The 23,148-nt window shown below is 39.7% G+C and overlaps 1 protein-coding gene across 6 annotated transcripts in view; it reads left to right on the top strand.

The window, feature by feature from the left end:
- tbc1d30 (TBC1 domain family, member 30) overlaps positions 1–23,148 on the top strand; it is a 68,596-nt gene that overhangs the window by 28,808 nt on the left and 16,640 nt on the right. For all 6 annotated transcript variants that reach the window (XM_073059595.1, XM_073059596.1, XM_073059598.1 and 3 more), the window contains 5 exons: positions 2,207–2,332; positions 4,954–5,139; positions 7,044–7,212; positions 9,716–9,884; positions 18,570–18,675. In XM_073059595.1, the coding sequence (XP_072915696.1) occupies positions 2,207–2,332; positions 4,954–5,139; positions 7,044–7,212; positions 9,716–9,884; positions 18,570–18,675 (756 nt within the window). The remainder of the gene's footprint in view (positions 1–2,206; positions 2,333–4,953; positions 5,140–7,043; positions 7,213–9,715; positions 9,885–18,569; positions 18,676–23,148) is intronic.

Genomic DNA, 23,148 nt, shown 5'->3' with positions numbered 1-23,148 from the left:
GGAAATATCCTCTCCACATCCACTCTATCAAGTCCTTTCACCGCTTGATAGGTTTCAGTGAGGTCACCCCTCACTCTTCTGAATTCTAGTGAATAGAAGAGCCATTTAGTGATTCCAGAGCCATCAAATGCTCTTCATATGACATGCTATTCAACTCTGGAATCATTTCCATGAACCTCTTTGAACCCTTTCCGATCCTCTCTAAGATACGGCCCAGAACTGCTCACAATACTCCAAGTGAGGCCTCACCAGTGCTTTATAAAGCCTCTACATTCCATCCTTGCTTTTATATTCTAGTCCTCTTGAAATGAATGCTAACATCACATTTGCCTTCCTCACCGCAGACTCAACCTGCAAATTAATCTTTAGGGCACAAGGACTCCCAAGTCCTTTGCACCTCAGTTTAAAAAAAAAATAAATTCTCTCCATTTGAAAAAAATAGTCAACCTTCTCATTTCTTCTACCAAAGTGCATGACCATATACCTCCTGACACTGTGTTCCATCTGCCATTTCTTTGCCCATTCTCCAAATTTGTCTAAGTCCTTCTGTAACTTCTCTATATCCTCAAAACTACCTCCTCCACATGCTTTCATGTCATCTGCAAACTTTGCAACAAAGCCATCAATTCCATCATCCAAATCATTGATATACTATGTAAAAAGAATCAGGTGCAACATAGACTCTTGTGGAACACTACTAGTCAACCAGAAAAGGCTCCCTTTATTCTCACTCTTTGCCTCTTGCCAATCAGCCACTGCTTTATCCATGCTAGAATCTTTCCTGTAAAACTTATAGCTTGTTAAGCAACCTCGTATATGGCATCTTGTCAAAAGCCTTCTGAAAATGCAAGTACTGTACGCAACATCAACCGATTCTTCTTTGTCCATCCTACTTGTTATTTCTTCAAAGAATTCCAACAAGTTTGTCAGGCAAAATTTTTCCTTGAGGAAACCATGGCCTACAGCCTATTTTATCATGCGCCTCCAAGTACCTTGAAACTTCATCCTTCATAGTCAACTCCAACATCTGCCCAACCACTGAGGTCAGACTAGCTGGCCTATAGTTTCCTTGTTTCTGACTCTCTCCCTTCTTGAAAAGTGGCATAACATTTGCAATTTTCCAGTCTTCTGGAACCATTCCAGAATCTAGTGATTCTTAAAAGATGATTACTATTACTACTTACTCCAATATTGACTGTACTGGAGATCTTGAATATACTCTTTTTTGCATAGCTTGACATATACAACTATTTCACCCCACCTGATGTCTTGAACCTCATATACAGAATAGCTCAGTCAAGGAACTTGTGCAAATATTGAACTGGTGTCTTTTTATCATCATCGTTATGTCCCATGTCATTTGACATGGGCAATCATGGTCTTTGATCATGATTGTTCTCAGCAAATTTTTCTTCAGAAGTGGTTTGTCTTCTTCTGGGCAGTGCCTATAGTTACTACATAATTTAAAGGGAATTTATTAGCATTTTACAATATCCTGATTGCTGTTTCTGCCAATCAGTTAGACATTGAAAGTGCAAAACATTTATAATGATCATCCCACCTAAATATGGTGTTTTTCTTTTGGTTGGAGTCAATTCTTCCCCATTATGTCTCGATGAAAAGCACTAGGATGTTTTACTATCATAGAGACAGTGCATATATATCTTGTCTAATCTTTAAATAAGCAGCATATTCTCTATGTTTTCGCAATGGGAAATGTCAATGGTCTAATAATTCCTTAATTGTATGCAGTTTGAAGTGAAAGGCACTATTACAGATAATCAGACAAAACATCAGACATTTGACCTTCATTTTAATTGATGTATTTTTGTAAACACACTTTTAAAATGATAGCACTTAAAATGTGTATTTTTTGTGTGAACTATTAATAGTGACTTATGGAGAAATAATTTAGAATATTAAATATACTTGGAATTTTGCTGATAAACATTTTTTAATTAACTGGAACTATACTTTTAAAGTAATTGAACTCTCTGGTAACTTTAATACCTTTATTCAAATCTCAGTTTCATTTTGAAAATGTACAGTCACTTTGGATGTTTCCAGTAGATCAGCTAAAACTGCTTTAAAACTGTGTGTGTGTGTGTGTCCTTTAGATAATCTTCTTTAGTGTACTTAATGTTTATTATAATCTACTTTTCCTTGTGGAATTCAGGGGTTTATTGGACTGTCTGCTCCCTTTCAGGTTTGGCTGACTCTCGCAGACCATTATTTGCACAGTATCTCAATTGATTGGGAAAAGACAATGCGGTTTGCTTTTAATGATAGAAGCAATCCTGACGATGATTCCATGGGCATTCAGATTGTGAAGGTACATATACCCCAACATAATTACTTACAAATTTAATATTTTTATTGTTCCCATTCTAGTACTGCTGAGGTATATGGAGAATACCATATGTGTGTGAAAATATTTTACAAGTGCAGGTGTAATGAATCCACAGGAGCAGAAATTTTCATTTTGAAACTTAATGCATTTTCCAATAATGTATTTCAATGTTTGTGCAAGTTAGTGAAACAGATGGTGCTGGAACAAGCCAGAAGGTCCACAACAAGCTAATGAGTAAGGGGAGGTTTTGTTCTTCTGCAAAGTATAAGACTCAGGCACGCTGGCTATTGTACTTTGCATCTTTTCCAATTGCGTCCCAGTGTTGGACAGCAGTGGGATATGAATTTTCTGCAACTCTCCAGCCGCTGTGCTGGGAAGTCTGATGCAGTAAACTCATTCATTTCAATGGAGAGGAATATGAAGACTAAGAATTAATTCTTATTTTTGAATGAACTAAGTGCAATGTTTTTCTGCTCTGAAGGGTTTCACTGTAAAACTTTTATTAATTTCAAATTGTTTCAGTGAATTTTAAGATTTTATAACAATGCAGTAGAAGACCATTCAGCCAATCAGATCCATTCCAGCTTCCATGGCAACAAGCCAACAAGCCCATTATAGCCCCATTGTCATTGCCCTTCCTAATAACTCTGGAGTTTACTCCCTCTCACATATACATTCTTCCATTCTCTTTGTCATTATCCTACAATAAAGGGCAATTTACGGTGGTCTTTGTAAGCTTTAAGTTACAGTATACCAACTTCACAGATTACCCAAAGCATGGAGAAATAATAAGTAGTTTACTTGACAAGTGACAATGACATTTGAAACATCTATCAAACTGTTGATCTGTCGTTAGAGTTGAAACACAGACACTCTTGATTGATATCTTACCCCCTCTCTCATTACCTAAATTCACTTTTCAATGGAAGTCACAGATCCCTCCCTGAAAATGTCCATCAGCATTAAATCCAAACCAAAGAATACAAATTTGTATTCCAACCGTATCAAGCTGTTGACAGAAATTATGGAGACCTGTAAAAGTATGGTAGGTGTTTACGATGCTGGAGCTGCCTTGAAGCTCGCTGCCAGAGAATGGCACTAAAATCGGGGTCGTATGCTCTCAGTGGTGTGGACCGATGTGTACAGAGTATACAATCTCTACTCATTTCCAGGTACAATGAAATTTCTAAGCTGTTATCTTTCCATTACACAAAAATCTAATTGTCAGATAACATTTCCAACAGCTGTTTATACTTATGAAAACAAATTATTTTGTGGTCAATTAATTTCTCTGGTATTTGAACTTAAACCTCTGCTTATCTTTCCATGTTTTTATTTATCTTTCAAAATAAATCTGTTGATGCTCTTGATCTCTGCGGGGTCCATAACTGGCACAAAATGGATGTCAATCTATCCTAGCAGCACTCCTTTGATACAACATGTTATTGTGACCCTAAATTATATACTACATAGAGTAGATTCTCAAATAATGCAGATGCTTATAGGAGGCTTCTACTGTACTGAGACATTTAGATTGTTTTTGTATTGGATGAAGGCTGAAATGTAGCGTGCTTGTGAACACACTAAGCACACTAATTAGGAAATAGATAAAAACAGACAAACACAAGATTTACTTATTAAATTTGCTTTGGGGTTCTAAATGTCCTGTTTTAGCATTGTATCTGTCATTGCAAGGGCACCACTCATATTACTCATCCCTCCTTGCTGTTAGGACATATGAGTCAACCAAGGTAATTTAGACTTCAACCCACCTAGCAGAAAGTTGAGGAAAATTAGCTCTCCACTCATCTTGCACAACACGCAATTTGCACTGTCAATAGGAAGATGGAGTGCATTTACATTATTGTTGCGGTTCAAGTATCTTTTTTATCTGTGGAGTGAGGAGAAAATAGTTAAAATTACAGATGCCTTATTAATCCCACTGTTAGCAAAGTCTTAAGTCTTGTGTGATAGAGGATGAACTCTGAATCTCTGCAACCTAACTTTTTGTGACCCATGCCCTTCCATTGCACTTTCTCTTTAACTGTAACAGGGTAGTGTGATCAGATTGATCTGTTTATTAATACCATTGCACCAAAACACAAAATTTTCACCAGCAGCACAGACAAAATGCTGGAGGAACTCAGGAGGTCCGGCAGGATCTACGAAAAGGAATAAAGGGGTGATGTTTTGGGCTGAGACCCTTCATCAGGACTCCATCAATATTGCCCACTTACTCATCCGCTGACTCAATTTCTCCATGTTGTGAGAGCCGCCAAGGCCCTAAGCTCTGGAACTGCTTCTCTGCCTTTTTGTTTCCCCTCTCCTTTTAAGATGCTTAATAAAACCTACTGCTCTGACTAAACTTTTAGCCATCTAACTTAATATCTCAATATCTTCCCTCTACGTTCTCACACAGAGTCTCGATCGGAATATTTCCTGTCCCTCTACTTCCACAGATGCTGCCTGGCCCAATGAGTTCTTCCGGCAGTTTGTTATTAATACTATGTATGCAAAAAGCATTTAGATTTATGACTATTAGGTTTATGAGTTTCTATAATGTGCACAAAGAGTTACTTAAACATGTACTTGTCTGTCTGAAGGATCTTCACAGGACAGGGTGCAGTTCTTACTGCGGGCAGGAGGCGGAACAGGATCGTGTGGTGCTGAAGCGGGTCCTTCTGGCCTATGCACGTTGGAATAAATTTGTTGGTTACTGTCAAGGCTTCAATGTGCTTGCAGCACTCATATTGGAAGTGATGGAAGTAAATGAAGGAGATGCACTGAAGGTGAGTGCAGAGGCAGAGAATAATCTTGTTGATGCAGTTAGAGATGGAAAACTTATCTAAATATTGCAGTGTCACATTCATGGGAATTTGTGTTTTAATTGTTCGATATTTGCTCCGAGCAGCCCCCTAATTGAAGCTGTGTCATAGGTACATGATAGGTTTCTAACTGGAACCCTATCTTTTCTTAAAGGCACAAGATGAAAAAAAGAACAGAATTTGTAATTATGCAGTGTCTTCCACGTCCTTGCAGGGTTACCCAAAATTCTTTACCCTTACTGTTTGAATGTAGGAACCTGGTTAATTTGACTATTGCAAGTTTCCTTGAAGAACAATATGATAACAACCAGGTAATCTATTCTTTAGTAGTTATGAGTGGGGAATAAATATTGCCCAGACTCTCAGAATAAATGTTCAAAATAATGCAAAGTAATCTTCAGCTGAGTGATTAAGTTATACTTCAATGAATGTGTCAGTCAGCCAGTGGCATCGACACCAGGCTATGAGGCGAGTGGTCCCAGGTTCGAGCCCGGCCGGCTCCTTGTATATTTTCCATCTGTGCTGGGTTGAGCATCGAGCTAGCAAGTTGACCTCGTAAAAAACAGACAAATATGTTAAAGGTTGTCACGCAATGCGCCACAAGGTGCAGGAAAGAACAGTAGCAATACATGTCACCTGAAAAAGTTATTTATCATATGTGACAGATCTGGAACCTTCCTTGGTTAACAGTTATTATTAAAACAAGGCTGACCCTTCAATATTTAATCATTCAGGATAATCATAATTGACTAAAGAATAATGTGCCTTGACTGCAGTTGAGTATCACAAATATGGAACTGTGCTTCCCCAACTTCATACAATTCAGGTCAATGGGAGTAGGCAGTTTAAATGATTCAACACGGACTAGATGGGCTGAAGGGCCTGTTTCTGTGCTGAACTTTTCTATGACTCTATGACTATAATTGGAATCAAGGAATAAAACCAGGACTGTCATTTGTATGAATGTGAAAAAGTACCCTGCAGGTACTCATTTGTCTATTTCATTTTTATGTGTGGCGGTGTGCAGATACGTCTTGGGTAAGGTGCTTCTACTTTCCACTAGATGGCAGGTCACCCTTGGGCAAGATGTAGCACCTGCTTAGCCCCCCAATCAGGGTCACGTGAAGCCATGGGAACAGGTAGTGGGTGGCTATACAAGCAGCTGGTGCATATCACAAGCCCTGGTTATGCGACCACTGACGCCAGGCAGACAGTCTTAGAAGAGTATTGATAAACGGCTGGGGTCACCCGTCTTGTAAAGACACTGCCCAGAAGAAGGCAATGGTGAATGACTTACGTAGGAAAAATTGCCAAGAACAATCATGGTTATGGAAAGACCATGGTCACCCATGTCATATGACTCCACATTTAACAAATGGACGATTTTCATTTTGCATACTGTCAAAGCCACAGTGGTCTGAGTCCTGAAGCAGGCTCTTGATCCAAAATGTCGAGCATCCATTTTCCTCTATCGATGCTGTTTGACCTACTAAGTTTCTTCAGCAATTAATTTTCTGCTCTAGTTTCCAGTGCCTGCAGTCTATTGTGCCTCCGTAAACTACTTGTCTGTCTTCTCGACATTTTAGTTTTTATAAATAATTCCTGATGGTAATTTGCTGCATTATGTTACATCATTGAAAGATTCAAATTTGGGATATTGCGTAAGCAGCCATACAATATACTAAACTTCACCACAGCATCTGGGGCTGAGATTCTGGTTCTAATACAAATCCAAATGAAAAGCATAAGAATTAATTCCAGTTTGAAGTTTTTTTTAAAATTGAGGCTATAGAATACATTTTACATAAGAAGGAAAATTTAGTTGTGTTATATCTGTTTTACGTTGCTTTTTATTTTTTAACATGCAGATAATGATTTATTTGATTGACAAAGTGCTTCCGGAGAGTTATTTTGCCAATAATCTACGTGCTTTATCAGTGGATATGGCTGTTTTTCGAGATCTTCTTCGGATCAAGCTACCTGAGCTTTCTCAGTACCTGGATGATCTCCAGAAGGTTGCCAACAAGGAAAGTGCAGGTAATTTCCTCTGTTTTATTTTAAGAAGATTTCCTTTCTCAGCAATCTATTTTTCTTCTTTCCGCAGACTTGTATTGTTAATTATTTCCAAGATTTCCAAAGACAATTTTATGTTGAGAAGGGGATGTTTTTGAAAGAGTAACAAATCTGACATGGGTCTGTAAGCCAAGGACATAATTCAGCCCAGCTGGTCCATGTGCTATGTATCTGTTCTCATCCTAATTAGGTGAAAGTTTGCAGCATTCTTCCTATTCATTTGGTTCTTGTCCCCCTTCCTAAATGCATCTATAAAATCTTGTTCTAATAGTAATGACTGTGATAATTTACTAATTCTCCAGCAAAATATTTCTCCTGAATGTTCCAATAGATTTATTAATGGCCAGCTGTTATTTATGGCTCAAAGATTTAGTCAACCCCAATAGAAAAGATGTCCACTCTGGACTGGGGCAGTGATACAAAGGAATGTGTGTACAAAGAAAAGAGACTGGTGATCCAACTTGTCCAAGAAGTATAATTACTTTTGATGCCTCCTACTTAATGGGTGAATGAGGAGAGCTAGAGAGAGGGGAAAAAGAACAAAAGATCCGGTTTAGAGATGAGCATTATTTGTCACAAGTACATCATGACATGCAATGAAATGCATCAAATCAAAGATTGTGCTGGGCAGCCTGCATTCTGGCACCAACATAGCATGCCCACAACTCATTACCCTTTGGAATGTGAGAGGAAACCAGAGACAGCTGCGTCATCACGGGGAGAGCATTTAAGTTCCTTCAAAATAAAAGTTCAAAGTAGATTTCTCATCAAAGTACATACATGTCACCGTATACAACCCAGAATATGCCGGCAAGAAAGTGAGATTCATTTTCTTGCAGGCATACTCAATAAATCCAATAACCATAGTATAATGAATGAAAGACTTCTCCAATAGGGCGGACAGCCAGTGTGTGTGTAAAAATCAAACAAACAACTAATTGTGCAAATACAAAAAGAAAAATAAGCATTAAGTACTGAGAACATGTGATGAAGAGTCTTTGAAGGTGAATCCATGCAGAAGGGTGAGGGAACAGTTCATTGATGGGGACAGGTGAAGTTGAGTGAAGTTATCTCCTTTGGTTCAAGCGCCTGATGGTTGAGGGGTAAAACCAGCTCCTCTACCTTGATGGTAGCACAGGGGAAAGAGCAAGACCTGGGTCATGGGGTCCTGAAGGTGAACACTTCTTTTCTGAGACAACACTCCATGTAGATGTGCTCAATAGTGGGGAGAGCTTTACTGGGCCATATCTACTGCTTTTTGTAGATTTACAGACAATGGCAGGAATTGAACCTCGATTTTACAGCTGATGCTGTAAAGCACTGTGCTAAATGCTACGCTGCCTTATCGCTCACTAGATTATTAAGATGCCCAACAGTTATTGAGCGATTGAATATGTGCTGGAAGTACTCAGCGGAGTTGGCAGTATCTCTGGAGAGAGTTAATGTTAAAAGTGCATCATAGATGTTGCATGCAGGATAGGTGAGTCCCGGGGCTGCAGTGGCGGGTCAGAATTTAAGGTGTTCTACCTTGAACTTCTAATGGGCATCTTTGGAACAGCTTCGGTGGCCAAAGGGAGAGTGGAATGGGCAATTAAAGTGAAGCTCAGAGTCACTGAAGCAGTCACTGAGGAGATAACAATATGAGAACCAATGCAGCACGTGTGGGTGTGGGTCACTGGATGGTAAGAAGGGAAGAGATTAAAAAGCCAGATGTTGCACCTCCTTCAGTTGTGCAGGAAAGTTCAGTGAGGAGTGCAGATACTGGTGGAGGTGGAAAAGTGAATCAGGAAATAGTCCCTTTAGAATACTGGAAGAGAGGAGGGGGGAAGAAGTGTGGTGGTGGAATTTCAGTAAAAACAGCAAAAATTATGGACAATGTTTTGAATGTGGAGGCTGATGCAGTAGATCAAGAGAACAAGGGAAACTCTATCCTTGGACTGTCTGCAGGGAGAGAGGTGAGAGCAGAGTTGGAAATAGACTCATTTTAGAGTCCCATCAACAGTGGAGAGGGGAAGCACAGTTGCTGGGAAAGGGAGTCCTTTCAGAAGCACTGATCAGAATCAGGTTTAATATCACCAGCATTTGTTGTGAAATCTGAAAATGTTATGGCAGCAGTACAATGCAATGTATGATAGTGGAAATGAAACAGTGCCTGTTTACTCCTTTCCATAGATGCTGCCTGGCCTGCTGAGTTCCGCCAGAATTTTGCACGTAGTACTTTGATTTTCAGCATCTGCAGATTTCCCCGTGTTCATTACCAGATAAGCTGCTTCTGGATTTTTGTTTCTCCCTTCATCTACGCATAAATTTGTTGAAAAGTTGCCTGATGATACAGTAACAAATGGAAATTTAAATTGGGGTTGGTTTGGGGCATGAGGCGGGGGAGGGGTGCCAGTTACAAACCTTTGCCTTAAATCTGATTGCGTGCTTTTCTGATCGAGCTCGATTTTATTTTATTATTTGACAGGTAGTTACGAGCCTCCCCTGACAAATGTTTTCACCATGCAGTGGTTCCTAACGTTGTTTGCCACATGTCTTCCTAATCACACTGTCCTCCGAATCTGGGACTCTGTCTTCTTTGAAGGGTCTGAAGTGATCCTAAGAGTGGCCTTGGCGATCTGGGCTAAACTTGGAGAGTAAGTTGCAGATTTTAATTATTACTGTTAATACCTTTCGGTGCACATTATCAGCCTGATTATAGTGGAAAGAATGTGGAAAATGTTTGTGGGAGAGGCAATGTCTTTAATGTCAGAGAGAGAACTATGCAGGACCTAAATAGGCCCATCAACCCAATAAGTTTGTGACCATCAAGCACCTATTTTTATACTAATCCTACCACGACCAATTTTATTCTCCACACTTTCCTCCTGATTCTGCCAATCGTCTACATACCAGAGGCAAATTACAGTGGCCAATTAATCCATACAGGTGTGGAAGGAAAGCAGAACACCTAGCAGAAACCCACGTGGCCAAAGGGCAAATGAACGTACTTCTAACAAAGTACTAACTCCACATTCATCTCAACGTTTCATGTGAGTATCTCTCCCTACCATCAGAATTATCAATATGAGGCGCTGCCTCATAAAGGCAATATCTCTCATCAAAGACCCCCCACCATTTGGGCCATGCGACCTTCTCACATTTATCATCAAACAGGAGGTCCAGAAGCCTGAAGTCACACACCACCAGTTTCAAGAGTAGCTTCTTCCTGTTAATCACTTGGTTCTTGAACCAACCTGCACAACCATAGTCAATACTAGTCCTGACGAAGGGTCTCGGCCTGAAATGTCGACAGCGCTTCTCTCTATAGATGCTGCCTGGCCTGCTGCGTTCCACCAGCATTTTGTTTGTGTTACAGCAATACTATGACCACTTTGCACTACAACGGACATTTTTTTGTTCTAATTGTGTTCTCTCTGGTATAATTTATATATAATTGTGATTTTTCTTGTGAACATTGTGTCTCTAATGCTATGTGCCTGTGGTAGTGCTGCAAGATCGATTTTCTTTGCAGCTTATGCATGCGTGTACTCATGTACATGACAATAAACTCAATTTTGACTTCGTGACTTTTATAGCGGTGGAGTTATGAGGGAGCATTTCTACTGCCTGTACCACTGTGCCATCCCTTTCCACTGGCCTCCGTCCTCGTTGTGAAATGTCCACTTGCTGCTCCATCTCCTCTGTGCAGCAACTTCATATAAAAATCCGTTTCCCTTCTGTATGGTGGAAAAACCAATTTCACATTTTCTCTCCCCTGCTCTAGCACCTCTTTCATGAAGTGACCATTGTTCAGCCCGTATGCCTCAGGGGAACATCTACCTTCCTTGATCCTTCCCCATGTTTCTTCGAGTATTTCTCTAAGAAATGAATGTAAAATACAGATACAGTGGCGGTGCAAGAGGTGCGCTACACGAGTCTCAAACCCCGAGTTCAAAGCCCACTATGGCAGCCATGGAATTTAATTCAGTTAATAATGTAAAAGTTAAAGGAGTAAAAAAGGATAAAACCAAGATATAAACATGAGAAAATCCAAAACAACACACACAAAATGCTGGAGGAACTCTGCAGGTCAGGCAGCATCTGTGAAAATGAATAAACAGTCAACATTTCGGTCCGAGACCCTTCATCAGGATCCAAGCCAAGATAATTATGAAACTACTAGGTTATTGAAGAAATCCAGTGGTTTCACTATTTCATTCAGGCAACGAAGCCTGTAATCTTTTGCCAGTCTTTTGAGACTCCGGTTTGACTCTTAAATTTTGTCTAAAATGGCTTAGCAATTTGCTCTGCACAGTAATGATTACAAATGGGCAATAAACCTTAACTTGGCCAGCAATCACCACACTAAATAAATCAATAAGAAAATTATAAGTCTTTTTGTTTGATAATTTTTCATTAAATGGAGAATTGCCGCAGGAGGCAAAGGATGGGTACTTTTGGTGACAAATTCTCTTAATCTATTTTAATCTAGGTTGAGGCATTGTGATCTCATCCCCCTCAGAATAAAATTAGCCTCACTGTCACCAGTATGAATTTGTGCTGTTGTTTGGATGGGTTGCTGCAGTTAAATTTATTTCAGTTAACATTTTCACAAAAATGATTTCAGGATTGAATTGTTTGTCATATAAAGAATGTCCGATGGCTCTGGGCCTGTATTCACTGCTATTCAGAAGAATGAGGGGTGGCCTAATTTAAACTGGTTGTATTGTGGAAGGACTTGATAGAGTGGATGTGGAGAGGATGTTTTCTATGGTGGGAGAGTCTAAGACATTTCGGTCCAAGACCCTTCATCAGGATCCAAGCCAAGATAATGATGAAACTACTAGATTATTGAAGAAAACCAGTGGTTTCACTATTTCATTCAGGCAATAAAGCCTGTAATCTTTTGCCAGTCTTTTGAGACTCTAGTTTGACTCTTAAATTTTGTCTAAAATGACTTAGCAATAGACATAGCCTCAGAATAGAGGGATGTCCTTTTAAAATGGAGATAGAGAGGAATTTCTTTAGCTCGAGAGTGGTGAATCAGCTGAATTCTTTGTCACAGACAGCTGTGGAGGCCAAGTCTTTATGTATATTGAAGGCAAAGTTCGATAGATTCTTGAGGGTAATAGATTATTGATTAGTCAGGGCATGAAGGGATGCAGGAAGAAGGCAGGAGATCGGTGCTGAGAGGAAAATTGGTTCAGCCATGATGAAATGGTGGAGCAGACTCGATGGGCCAAATGGCCCAATTCTGCTCCTATATCTTATGGTCTTATAATAAATTCAGCAAGACGAAGGAATTGGTTGTTGACTTCAGAAGGAATAGCGGACCGCACGACCCCATCTACGTCGGTGGTGCGCAGGTGGAAAAGGTCAAAAGCTTTAAGTTCCTCGGGGTGAATATCACAAATGACCTGATTTGGTCTAACCAAGCAGAGTCCACTGCCAAAAAGGCCCACCAGCGCATTTACTTCCTGAGAAAGCTGAAGAAATTTGGCCTGTCCCCTAAAACCCCCACTAATTTTTATAGGTGCACCGTAGAAAGCATTCTTCTAGGGTGCATCACAACTTGGTATGGAAGTTGTCCTGTCCAAGACCGGAAGAAGCTGCAGAAGATCGTGAACATAGCCCAGCACATCACACAAACCATTTGGACTCACTTTACACCGCACGCTGTTGGAGCAGTGCTGGCAGAATAATCCAGGACACGACCCACCCAGCCAACACATTTTTTGTCCCTCTTCCCTCCGGGAGAAGGTTTAGGAGCTTGAAGATTCGTAGATTTGGGAACAGCTTCTTGTGGTGAACTAGATATACCTGTCTGACTGCTCCTGTGGCTCCTCCCAAGACCCTGCTGACTACCCCTGTGGCTCCTCCCACAGACCCCTGTATAAAGGCGACTGTGGCCTGCTGCTCTCCCTCATTTTCCCCAGGATGTAGTGTTGTTCTTCAGTCAATAAAAGCCGATATCTCACTTCCTAAGTCTCGGCGTGAGTTATTGATGGTGCAATCACCACACTTCTTTCCAACTGTGATAAAACTGCTGAACGGATCCTGACCCGGATCTGGGCCGTACCTTCCAAATATCCGGACCTGACTTGCACTACCTTACTTTCCCTTTTCTATTTTCTTTTTTTTTGTAATTTATTTTTTTTATTGAAGTTCATCAAACAAACATTTCCATAAGATGTATTTCAGACATTGTACATATATATCATATAATCATATATATCACAAAATCTCCACAAAGTATTTATCTGAGGTATACACTTATAGAAAAAAGTGGAAAGAAAAAACAAGCAAAAGGAAAGAACTATGTACAAGTAGGGAGTGATTTTTTTTTTTACAACAGATTCATTGATTTGTGAGAATAAAATCAGGCCTATGAGGCATTATGTAGTTAAACCATTTTTCCCAGTATGAATCAAATTGTTCCAGCTTATGATTAACAGATGCTGTTATCTTCTCCATTTTGTAAATGTCCATTGAAATTTCCATCCATGTATTTAAAGTTGGGCTCTCCTGTGATAACCATTTCCTAGTAAGAGTCTTTTTACCAGCCACCAACAGTATATTCATTAAATATTTATCTCTTTTCAACCATTCTTGAGGTATATATCCAAAATATATGATCTTACTGTCCAAGGGTATTTCACATTTAAAGATGTGTTGTAGGGCATTGTGTATCCCCCTCCAATAGTTTTTGATAACAGGGCAGTCCCAAAAAATATGATAATAATTTGCATTTTGATTTCCACAATTTCTCCAGCAAACAGGGAGGTTACCATCATAATGGGATTTCTGAGAGGGTGTAATAAAATGTCTTATCAAGTTTTTCCATCCAAACTCCCTCCATTTCTGTGAATTGGTACACTTCCATTGATATCTCCATATTGTCCATTCTTCCTTGGATATAATTATCCCTCCTTCCTTCTCCCATTTTGTTTTAATGTATGAAATCGAATGTGTTTTAAGATTTGACAACCCCTTATACATGCTTGAAATAATTCTACTACCATTATCTGAATTATATGCTTTTCTAAAGAGCTCTATCAAGCATGTATTTGCCTTGGTTATATTTTTAAGCATCCTATTAACATATTGTCGCATCTGTAAATACCGATAAAAATCTTGTTTTTCTAATAAGTGTTTCTCTTTAAGCATTTCAAAACTGAACAGTGTTCCTTCTTTCGTTATGTTGCAAAGAACTGTTATTCCTTTAGCTGTCCAGTCCTTAAATCTAGCATCCAATTTATTTGGTGTAAAATCAGAGTCATATGCACACCATTTAAGAATTGCAATATCTCCCTCTAGATTATATTCTTTTATAGTAGTTTTCCATATTTAAAAAGTCAATTTCACCCATGGGTTATCAATAGTATTTATGTACCTTTGCAGGTTGTTATCAGCCAAAATTGCTTGTATGGGAATTTTCTAATTATGATTTATAATTTAAATTTTTATTATATTTACTTCAATTCGTACTTCAGGGAGCATGAAGTGCAGGATCAAATATCGCTGTGATGATTGTACACTCTAGTATCAATTGTTTGGTGACAATAAAGTAAAGTAATAATTAAGGAATCATTTTCATCCTGTTTTTGGTATGAATGTGATTAAAGCAGCAGTTGGCATAAAATCAAAGGAAATGCAACCTCTTGATTGTTAGCTGCATTTTGTCCATATTTGTCGAAAATTAATTAACATTAATAAGGACATTTCTGGTTCCTTATAAAATGTTTTGCTGAAAATCTTCCTTTAGATATAAGAAATATTAATATTCTTCGGTGAATCCTGCACAGGAAAATTGTGTATTCCTATCTGTAATTTTAGCCAATTAGCTAGAATTCTAACCAATCGTTATCCTTTAGATGTTATAATTCAGATAAGCTTGCTTTGTACAAGAACTGGATTGCATTTTTCTGATGCAATGACCTAGATTCAAGCTGCATGAAACTTGGAGAATATAAAAGAATAACATTTGAATTAATATTATTGCCAGTATGTACAATTTCCATTATTAATGTGGATTTCCACACTAATTTAACTTTTATTTATTGAGATTTAACAGTTTCCACTCGAAGCTTGCAAAAATAAATTGTTAAAACTTTATAATTAATGTTTATAATTTACATTCAGAAATATAAGTTCCATTTCCTAACATGCTACTTTAGTGATGACATGGGCACAGACAGTATGATATAACAAAAAGCTCAGAACTAAAATTTTTCTGGTTATCAGTAATAATACTGATTATTATGAGTATTATTGGGATGTTGTGAAAAGTTATAGAATTCCCTTCTCCTTCATATAGGCAAGATTAGATAGAGTTATAGAGAGATAGAGTACAGAAACAGTCCCTTTGGCCCACTGACTCTGCTGAACATCAAGCACCAATTTTTCCACTCCCTCCCACCCTTCCTTGAAGAGGTCCACAACCTTGTCATGGATTCACTGTGCCTCAATGACCCAGAGACCTATGTTGGCTGGAGTCAGGGCATCATGCTTTGGCTCTTGGTAGGGTCACCCATGCCAAACAGGTCAAAGGGCTAAGAGCGGACCACCAGTTCCCTGACTGGTAAAACAAAATTGTTACGGAAACAGGAATGAAGAATCCTTCTACATCTGAGTGTGACAGTATTCCTGAGTCTCCACCTGGGACTAGCAAGAATGATAAAAATACCCAGTTATTCCAAGGTTCTGTATTTTTGGCCAGTGGAATATTATTATGACCACAATAGTAAAGTTTAAATCTCTTCTGTAGGGGATGTGTTTGGATATATTACTACACAATAGCGTAACAGTTAGTGTAAGACTGTTACACGCACTCACCACTCTCTGTGTGGAAAAACTTATCCCTGACATCCCCCTTGCACCTTCTTCCAAGCACCTTAAAACAATGCACCTCGTGTTAGCCATTTCAGCCCTGGAAAAAGCCTCTGGCTATCCACACGATCAATCCACATCATCTTTTCACCTCTATCAAGTCACCTCACATTCTCTGTCGCTCCAAGGAGAAAAGGCCTGGTTCACTCAACCTATTCTCGTAAGGCATGCTCCCCAAACCAGGCAACATCCTTGTAAATCTCCTCTGCACTCTCTCTGTAGTATCCACATCCTTCATGTAGTGAGGTGATTAGAACTGAACACAGTACTCCAAGTGGAGTCTAACTAAGGTCTTATATAGTTGTAACATTACCTCACGGCTCTTGAACTCAATCCCATGGTTGATGAAGGCCAACGCACCATACGCCTTTGTGACAAGTTAAAGGATAAGACACTAAAGATCTGTTGTTCAAAAATTGTTAAAAACAGTGAAAACACATGTTAAAAAGGGCTAAAATACTAACAGGTATTTAATTCATTTCATTGTTTCTCTCATTCTTTATTGTGTAAAGTTAAGTCCTGATAGTATTATCAGTGATCTGCAGAGTAACCTTGATCTGCTAGCCAGAAGTCAATTGCTTCTGTCTCCACCCACATACCCAGGGGACATCACGGTACTTTCTTCACTTGAGTAAATTCTCAATGAGGAAACCACATCATGTCTTTGTGGTGATTTTCTCTCCCCGTTTCTCAGGGGCGTAACACCTTCTCAATAACGCTGTCAACCTGCGCAGCAGCTTTGAGTGTCTTATGAACATGGACCTCAAGATCTTGCTGATCCTCCACACTGCCAAAAGTCTTACTTTTAATATTATTTAATTTCATCCCACATTCCAAAGATGTACAGGTTAGAAAATTGGTCACGTAGATGTAATTGAGCAGTGCTGGTTTGTTGTGCAGGAAGGGCTTGTTACCATGGTGCAGCTCAATATAAAACTAAAAAATAAAATAAAAATTCATTGTTGATCTAAATTCATCTTGAAGAATACCTCTATTTTTGGAGGTCTAATAAGGTTAACAAATACATTATGAATGACTAGGCCCTGTTGTGCACTGAGGAACAGAGAGATCTTGGGATGCTAGTCAATATAGATTCCAAAATGTGGCAGCACATGTAGATAAGATAGTGAAGAAAGCCTACACTAGGCCTAGAATACTAGAATCTGGTACAACTTTATAGAACATCCATTGTGTAGTGTGGGGTCTAGTCACCACTCCATAAGAAGGACATTATTACATTGGAGAAGGTGTAGTATCGACTGACCAGGACATTATAAACATGAAAAGACTGCAGGTGCTGGAAATCCAATGCGGGAGGAACTGAGCAAGTCAGAGTGCATCTATGGAAATGAATAAACAGTCGACGTTTCAGGCTGAGACCTTTCTTCTGGACTGAACAGGAAGGGGGAAGATGCCAGAATAAAAAGCTGGGTGGGAGATGGTGGTGAGGTGGATAGTTAGAAGATGATAGGTGATGCCAGGTGGGAGGAAAAGGTAAAGGGCTGGAGAAAAAGGAATCGGATAGGACAGGAGAGTGGACCATAGGGGAAAGAGAAGGAAGAGGGGACGGACTGAAGGGGTGCTGATATGCAGGTGAGAAGAGGTAAGAGGCTAGAGGTGGGAATAGAAGAAGAGGGGAGGATGATGGTTTGCCTGGGATGGATAAACTGTATTTGTTTTCCTTTGAATGGAGGGGGACCGGACACAAAATTAGGAGAGGCTTGGATCGTAGGGACTTCTTACCCTTGACAGGGATATCTATATCCCTGGGTTTAAAATGATATGGAAGAATGTTTTTCTCTGAGAGGGTGGTTGCAATCTGGAGCGCACTGCCTGAGAAGGTGGTAGAGGCATGAACTCTCAGAACGGTTTTAAAAAAAAACAACTGAGTCACCAGGATATTAATGATTTCAAGCTAAGTGCTGGTAAATAGGATTAGAATAAGCAGGATCTTAATGACTGTTGTGCACCTGGTGTAGGGGTGCAAAGGGCTTGTTTCTGTGGTGTAACAATTAATAATGCTTCACACAAACACAGAAGTACCAAGTGTTTGTTTTTTAAACAGTTCATACACATAAGTGTACGTGTAAAGTGTTAGTAATAGTTCACTTTTTATAGCCTATGAGCTTGCTCTTTGAATAAATATATAAGTGGTTGAATTCTTGTCAGATTTGTGCAAATTCCACTCTCTGCCTTCTGTTATTTCCTCAGACTCAACAACCTGCAGTTTATGCTGTTTGTACTAAGTTGGCTGGGGCTGGTGAAATACAAATTGACATGAATATCTGCTGTGCAATGCCATCAGCGAGCATCTTTGTTTAGAGTAAGGGTTCTTGGCCTATTTTATGCCATGGACCGAGGGATCTTTAACCGAGGGGTCAGTGGACCCCAGGTTGGGAACCCCTGATTTAGCGTAAGTCTCTTAGTCTCATTTTCGTTATTTTTTGCAGAAGAATCAAAAGCTGTCAGAGTGCAGATGAATTTTACAGCACCATGGGAAGACTGACTCAGGAGATGCTGGAGGATAATCTGATTGACTGCAGTGAGCTGATGCAGGTCAGTGACCTGGGCCCTTTCACCGAGAGTGAATTTCTTTAGAAACATTTATGATAAAATTATTGAGATTTCCTGAGGGTTTCGTCTTTCTGATGTTTTTACAGACGTCATAGCTACTTTTCAAAGGAGCATGTTGACTATTTCACTGGAAGTGCCATCCAGGGAAATTCTTAATGAATATACGCTTAGAGACTATTTTCTTAGGTACATCTGCTCATTAATGCTTATCAGCCAATTACGTGGCAGCAACTTGATACATAAAAGCATGCAGACATGGTCAAGAGGTTCAGCCATTGTCCAGATCAAACATCAGAATGGGGGAGGAATGTGATCTAAGTGGCTTTGACCATGGAATGATTGTTGGTGCCAGACAGGGTGGTTTGAGTATCTCAGAATCTTGCTGATCTTCTGGGATTTTCATGCACAATAGTTTCTAAAGCTTACAGAGAATGGTGTAGGAAAAAAAACCCCAGAAAACATCCAGAGAGAGGCAGTTCTGTGGGTGAAAATGTCTTATTAACGAGAGAGGTCAGAGGAGAATGGTTCAAGCTGACAGGAAGGCGACAGTAACTCAGATAGCCACTCGATACAACAGTGGTGTGCAGAAGAGCATCCTTGAACACACAACATGTCAAACGTTGAAATCAATGGGCTACAGCAGCAGCAGCAGAAGACCATGCCGGGTTTCAAGGTGTACTGAGTAACGTGGTCACTGACTGTATTTGTAAACACTTAGTAACCTGAACGTTTAAAATCGAGGGGTGGTGCTGAAGGTTTCTTTCTCAGGATGTGTAAATTATCGGACGTCCTTCAGAATGTCGGAAAGAAAATGTTTTTATGGGTCTCACACCCACTTGAGAATTTCTAAAGAGAAATTACTGGATTCATTATCTTAAATGTTCGGGGGGTAGAATTTTTCTAGTGCAATTTTCAAGGAAATCCAAAACTGAGTAACTAGCAGTAATTCTGTCTTCTGGACAACTGCAGAGAGTACGTTCTCAGTGATGCCACATGGCATGGAGCACAGGTTTCACTTCCACTTACGTATGTGGAGCACATGAACAATCTGAGGCTGTCACACGGAAGGATGAATTTTGACCAACTTCAACATTACCAGCCATATTTCATGAATTCTATGGCATCATTCTTCTACTTTTCAAGGGCCTGTTTTACAGATTTATTTAGTGTTCACTCCCATCTGTTCAACTCTTTGCTTGTTTCTTTGTTTTACGATAACAGGCCGTGCTGACCCAACATGCCATATACATCGATGTGACCAATTAACCCCCTGACCTCTATGGCTGGCTTAGGAATGTGGGAAGAAACTGGAGCTCGTGGGGATTGTAGTCACGGGGAGAATGTACAAACTCCTTACAGACAGCGGCGGCTGTTGAACTTGCGTCACTGGTGCTGTAATATCCTTATGCTAACTGCTACAGTACCACATCACCCACAATGTTTCTGATGTCATTTCAGCCCTTCCGACACCTCCACCCATCCACAATGTACCACCTCCTTCCACATTACGCCACCCTCAACCACTCCCATTGACTCCAGCCTGCCCCACCAAGCGTGCATGTTTCTGTCACGTGAAAAGTCTTGGGACTCAGGGTCGTAAGGTCATTATTAGCAGGGGCTGTGCTTTAAGAAATATTCCACACCACATGTTTAAGTTTCCCTTTTCAGCGCTAAGGCATTTGTAGGCCACTGTCTGTTGTGCAGTAATTAAACTAGCAATTCTTGCAGAATTGAATTAATGTCAAAATTGCAACCTATTCATCAAGATGATAATGAGGATTTAGTTTTAACTAACAAGTTATCTATGGCATCACAGTCTGAATCTTGTGGGATTACTGTAAGATATCTCTATGCATACATCTAGACTTAATTGGGAAATGTAAAATGCTTGTATTACTATGATACATTCCTTGATTCCCAGCTAGTACTGATAAAGAAACAATTACTTATGTCCAAGAGAGGATGATATTTGATTAGGTTAATGTCACCGCTGGGCAAGGAATAGCATTCAAAATAACCATGCTGAGTGTCAGGAAGTGTATTCTGGGTCTGCGTGTGTTGTGTCTACTGCAGGTGGAGGTAGTCAAGTCTAGTTAAGTTCAATTTATTGTCATTTAACTACAGTATGCCATCAAATGAGACAATGTTTCCCTGGACCAGGGTGTAAAGCGCAGTAGCACATATAACACACAATAGCTTAGGAAAGAAAGAATTAAATCTATAAATGAATTATGCATAGATACTGCATAATTAAATATTGTAGGGTACAGTACAGATTATCCGGTGAACTTTCGAATGCGATGCGGAAGGGAGATAAAGAAGCCAAATGGCCTGAGGGAAGAAACTGTTTCCCATCCCGACTGTTCTTGTCTTTATGTTTTAAGTTTTCTGCCTAATGGCAAAATGTCAAAGAGAGTACTGGATAAATGGATGTGATGATATTAAGGGCCCAGTGTACTTGGCGCTCCTGATAAATGCCCCCGATGGATGGTAGGGAGACCTCTATGATCCTCTCTGATGGAGCACTGCCTCAACAAATTGTTCTGTTCTAAATTGCATTTATTGTGCATTCAGAATCCACCTTTCTTCTGAACCCCAGTAGGTAATGACAAGGCTTTTAAGAGCTTTGGGACTAGGCAGAGTACACAGCTTCCTATAGTCCGAGGCTGGTATGGTTGACTCAATTCGAACTTCAGTCTGTGATGATCCCCAGCAGGATGAGGTTGGTGAAGCTGTTGAAGATTGAGGGAATGCGATAGTGCTTGAGAATGTTAAAAAAAATTGGCTATACAAATAGAGCACGTTACCTCCAGTTTGTCAATCCAAACCTGCGTTGAGTAATGTAGTCCATTTCATTATCGCAGGAGCTGTGACTCACTTGGTTGCTGCTGTTTGTGTTGGACTCCTACACAGTTTCTTACTATCAATATCAAAGCTAGAAATGATTCCTACTCTGTGTTAAAGTGCAATTAACATTTGAATCAGAAATTTATTCTTCCATCCTTCCTTAATGAGAATATTTATTCCAATTGGCTGAGATGGGGTAAAGATATAGGAAGAAAGTATTGAAATTGCAGTGTTCGTGGCCAGTGGAGCAGGCTGTTCAAATGTCCTCTGCCCTATGGGTGGATGAGAAACAACACACAAAATGCAGGAGGAACACAGCAGGTCGGGCAGCATCTAGGGAGGGAAATGAACAGCCAACATTGAGATGAGAAACATATGTTGCAAAATATATACAATATAAAGCATCTTCAGACTTCCTCATGTTTGTGCGCATAAAGAACTGTCTCACTGAGACAGTGGGAGCAAGGATAAACGAGGTCAGATCTGTTCTTTAACATTTTGCGACCTGGGATGGAGATTGATTGAATTAAAATGTTTTGCTTCGTGCAATCTGAACCGTATGTATATAAGACCAACCCCACAACAGAAAGCAACACGTTTATTTGAGTGCCTTGAAGTAACTTGCTTTCTTGCTTCATCAGTGTGTTGTGCGTGCCTCAGCCTTTATCACTGTTATCACAAAGCCACCAGACGGGTGTGGAAGCCAGGTCATTGGGTGTAGTTAAAGGAAAGGTTGGTAGATTCTTAATCAGTAATGGTGTCATAAGTTACAGGAAGAAGTCAAGAGAATACGGTTGAGAGGGATATTAATGATGGAATGACAGAGCAGACTCAATGTGTCAAATGGCCTAATTCTGTTCCTATGTCTCATGGTTTAAGAGTGGGATGGTTATAAGAAGTGGGAAATAACTAGCTAGTGAGTATAGTACTCAGACTGCAGCTGAGAACGATTGAAATTTTATCACACAGAAGAAATCTATTTACCCTATCCTGTTCGTACAGGTATAACAGAGAACAGGGATCTAAATTCCTTGGATGGAATTAGGGGCAGCTTAGCTTTAGTCTGCAATGATCATTGTTCATTGAATCCCGGACGTGGAATTTGGGTGCCTGAATAGGAAGTGGTCCATTTTTGAGCAAATAAGCATTAAAAATAAACAACATCTTTACAGCAATTATAAAAGGACTTGGCTTTAAAAGTAATTGTTGCCCTCAGTACCTCAGAGGCATTGAGTTTGTTGTCTTTTGCACACTGGTTGAATGCCCAAGTTGAGATAGATAGATACTTTATTGATCCCAAAGGAAATTACATTGTCACCGTAGCATTACAAATACACAGATAAACAAATACAAATGCACAAATATCAGAAGAGAAGTAAGAAAGAATAAAAAATAAGTTACCTTAAACAGTCTAACAGGAGGGCGGTCATCACTTCCCAAGCTACAGGTTGACTCATTATAGAGCCTAACGGCCAAGGGTAAGAATGACCTCATATATCGCTCTTCGGAGCAGCGCAGTTGTCTTAATCGATTACTAAAATTGCTTCTCTGTTCAGCCAAGGTGGCATACAGAGGTTGAGGAAGATTATCCAGAATTGCCAGGATTTT

The sequence above is a fragment of the Hemitrygon akajei genome, chromosome 10 (genome assembly GCF_048418815.1).
Source record: "Hemitrygon akajei chromosome 10, sHemAka1.3, whole genome shotgun sequence".
In the NCBI taxonomy this organism is placed as follows: Eukaryota; Metazoa; Chordata; class Chondrichthyes; order Myliobatiformes; family Dasyatidae; genus Hemitrygon; species Hemitrygon akajei.
Note: the sequence above shows the minus strand (reverse complement) of the source record. Positions and strands in the feature narration are given on the sequence as shown.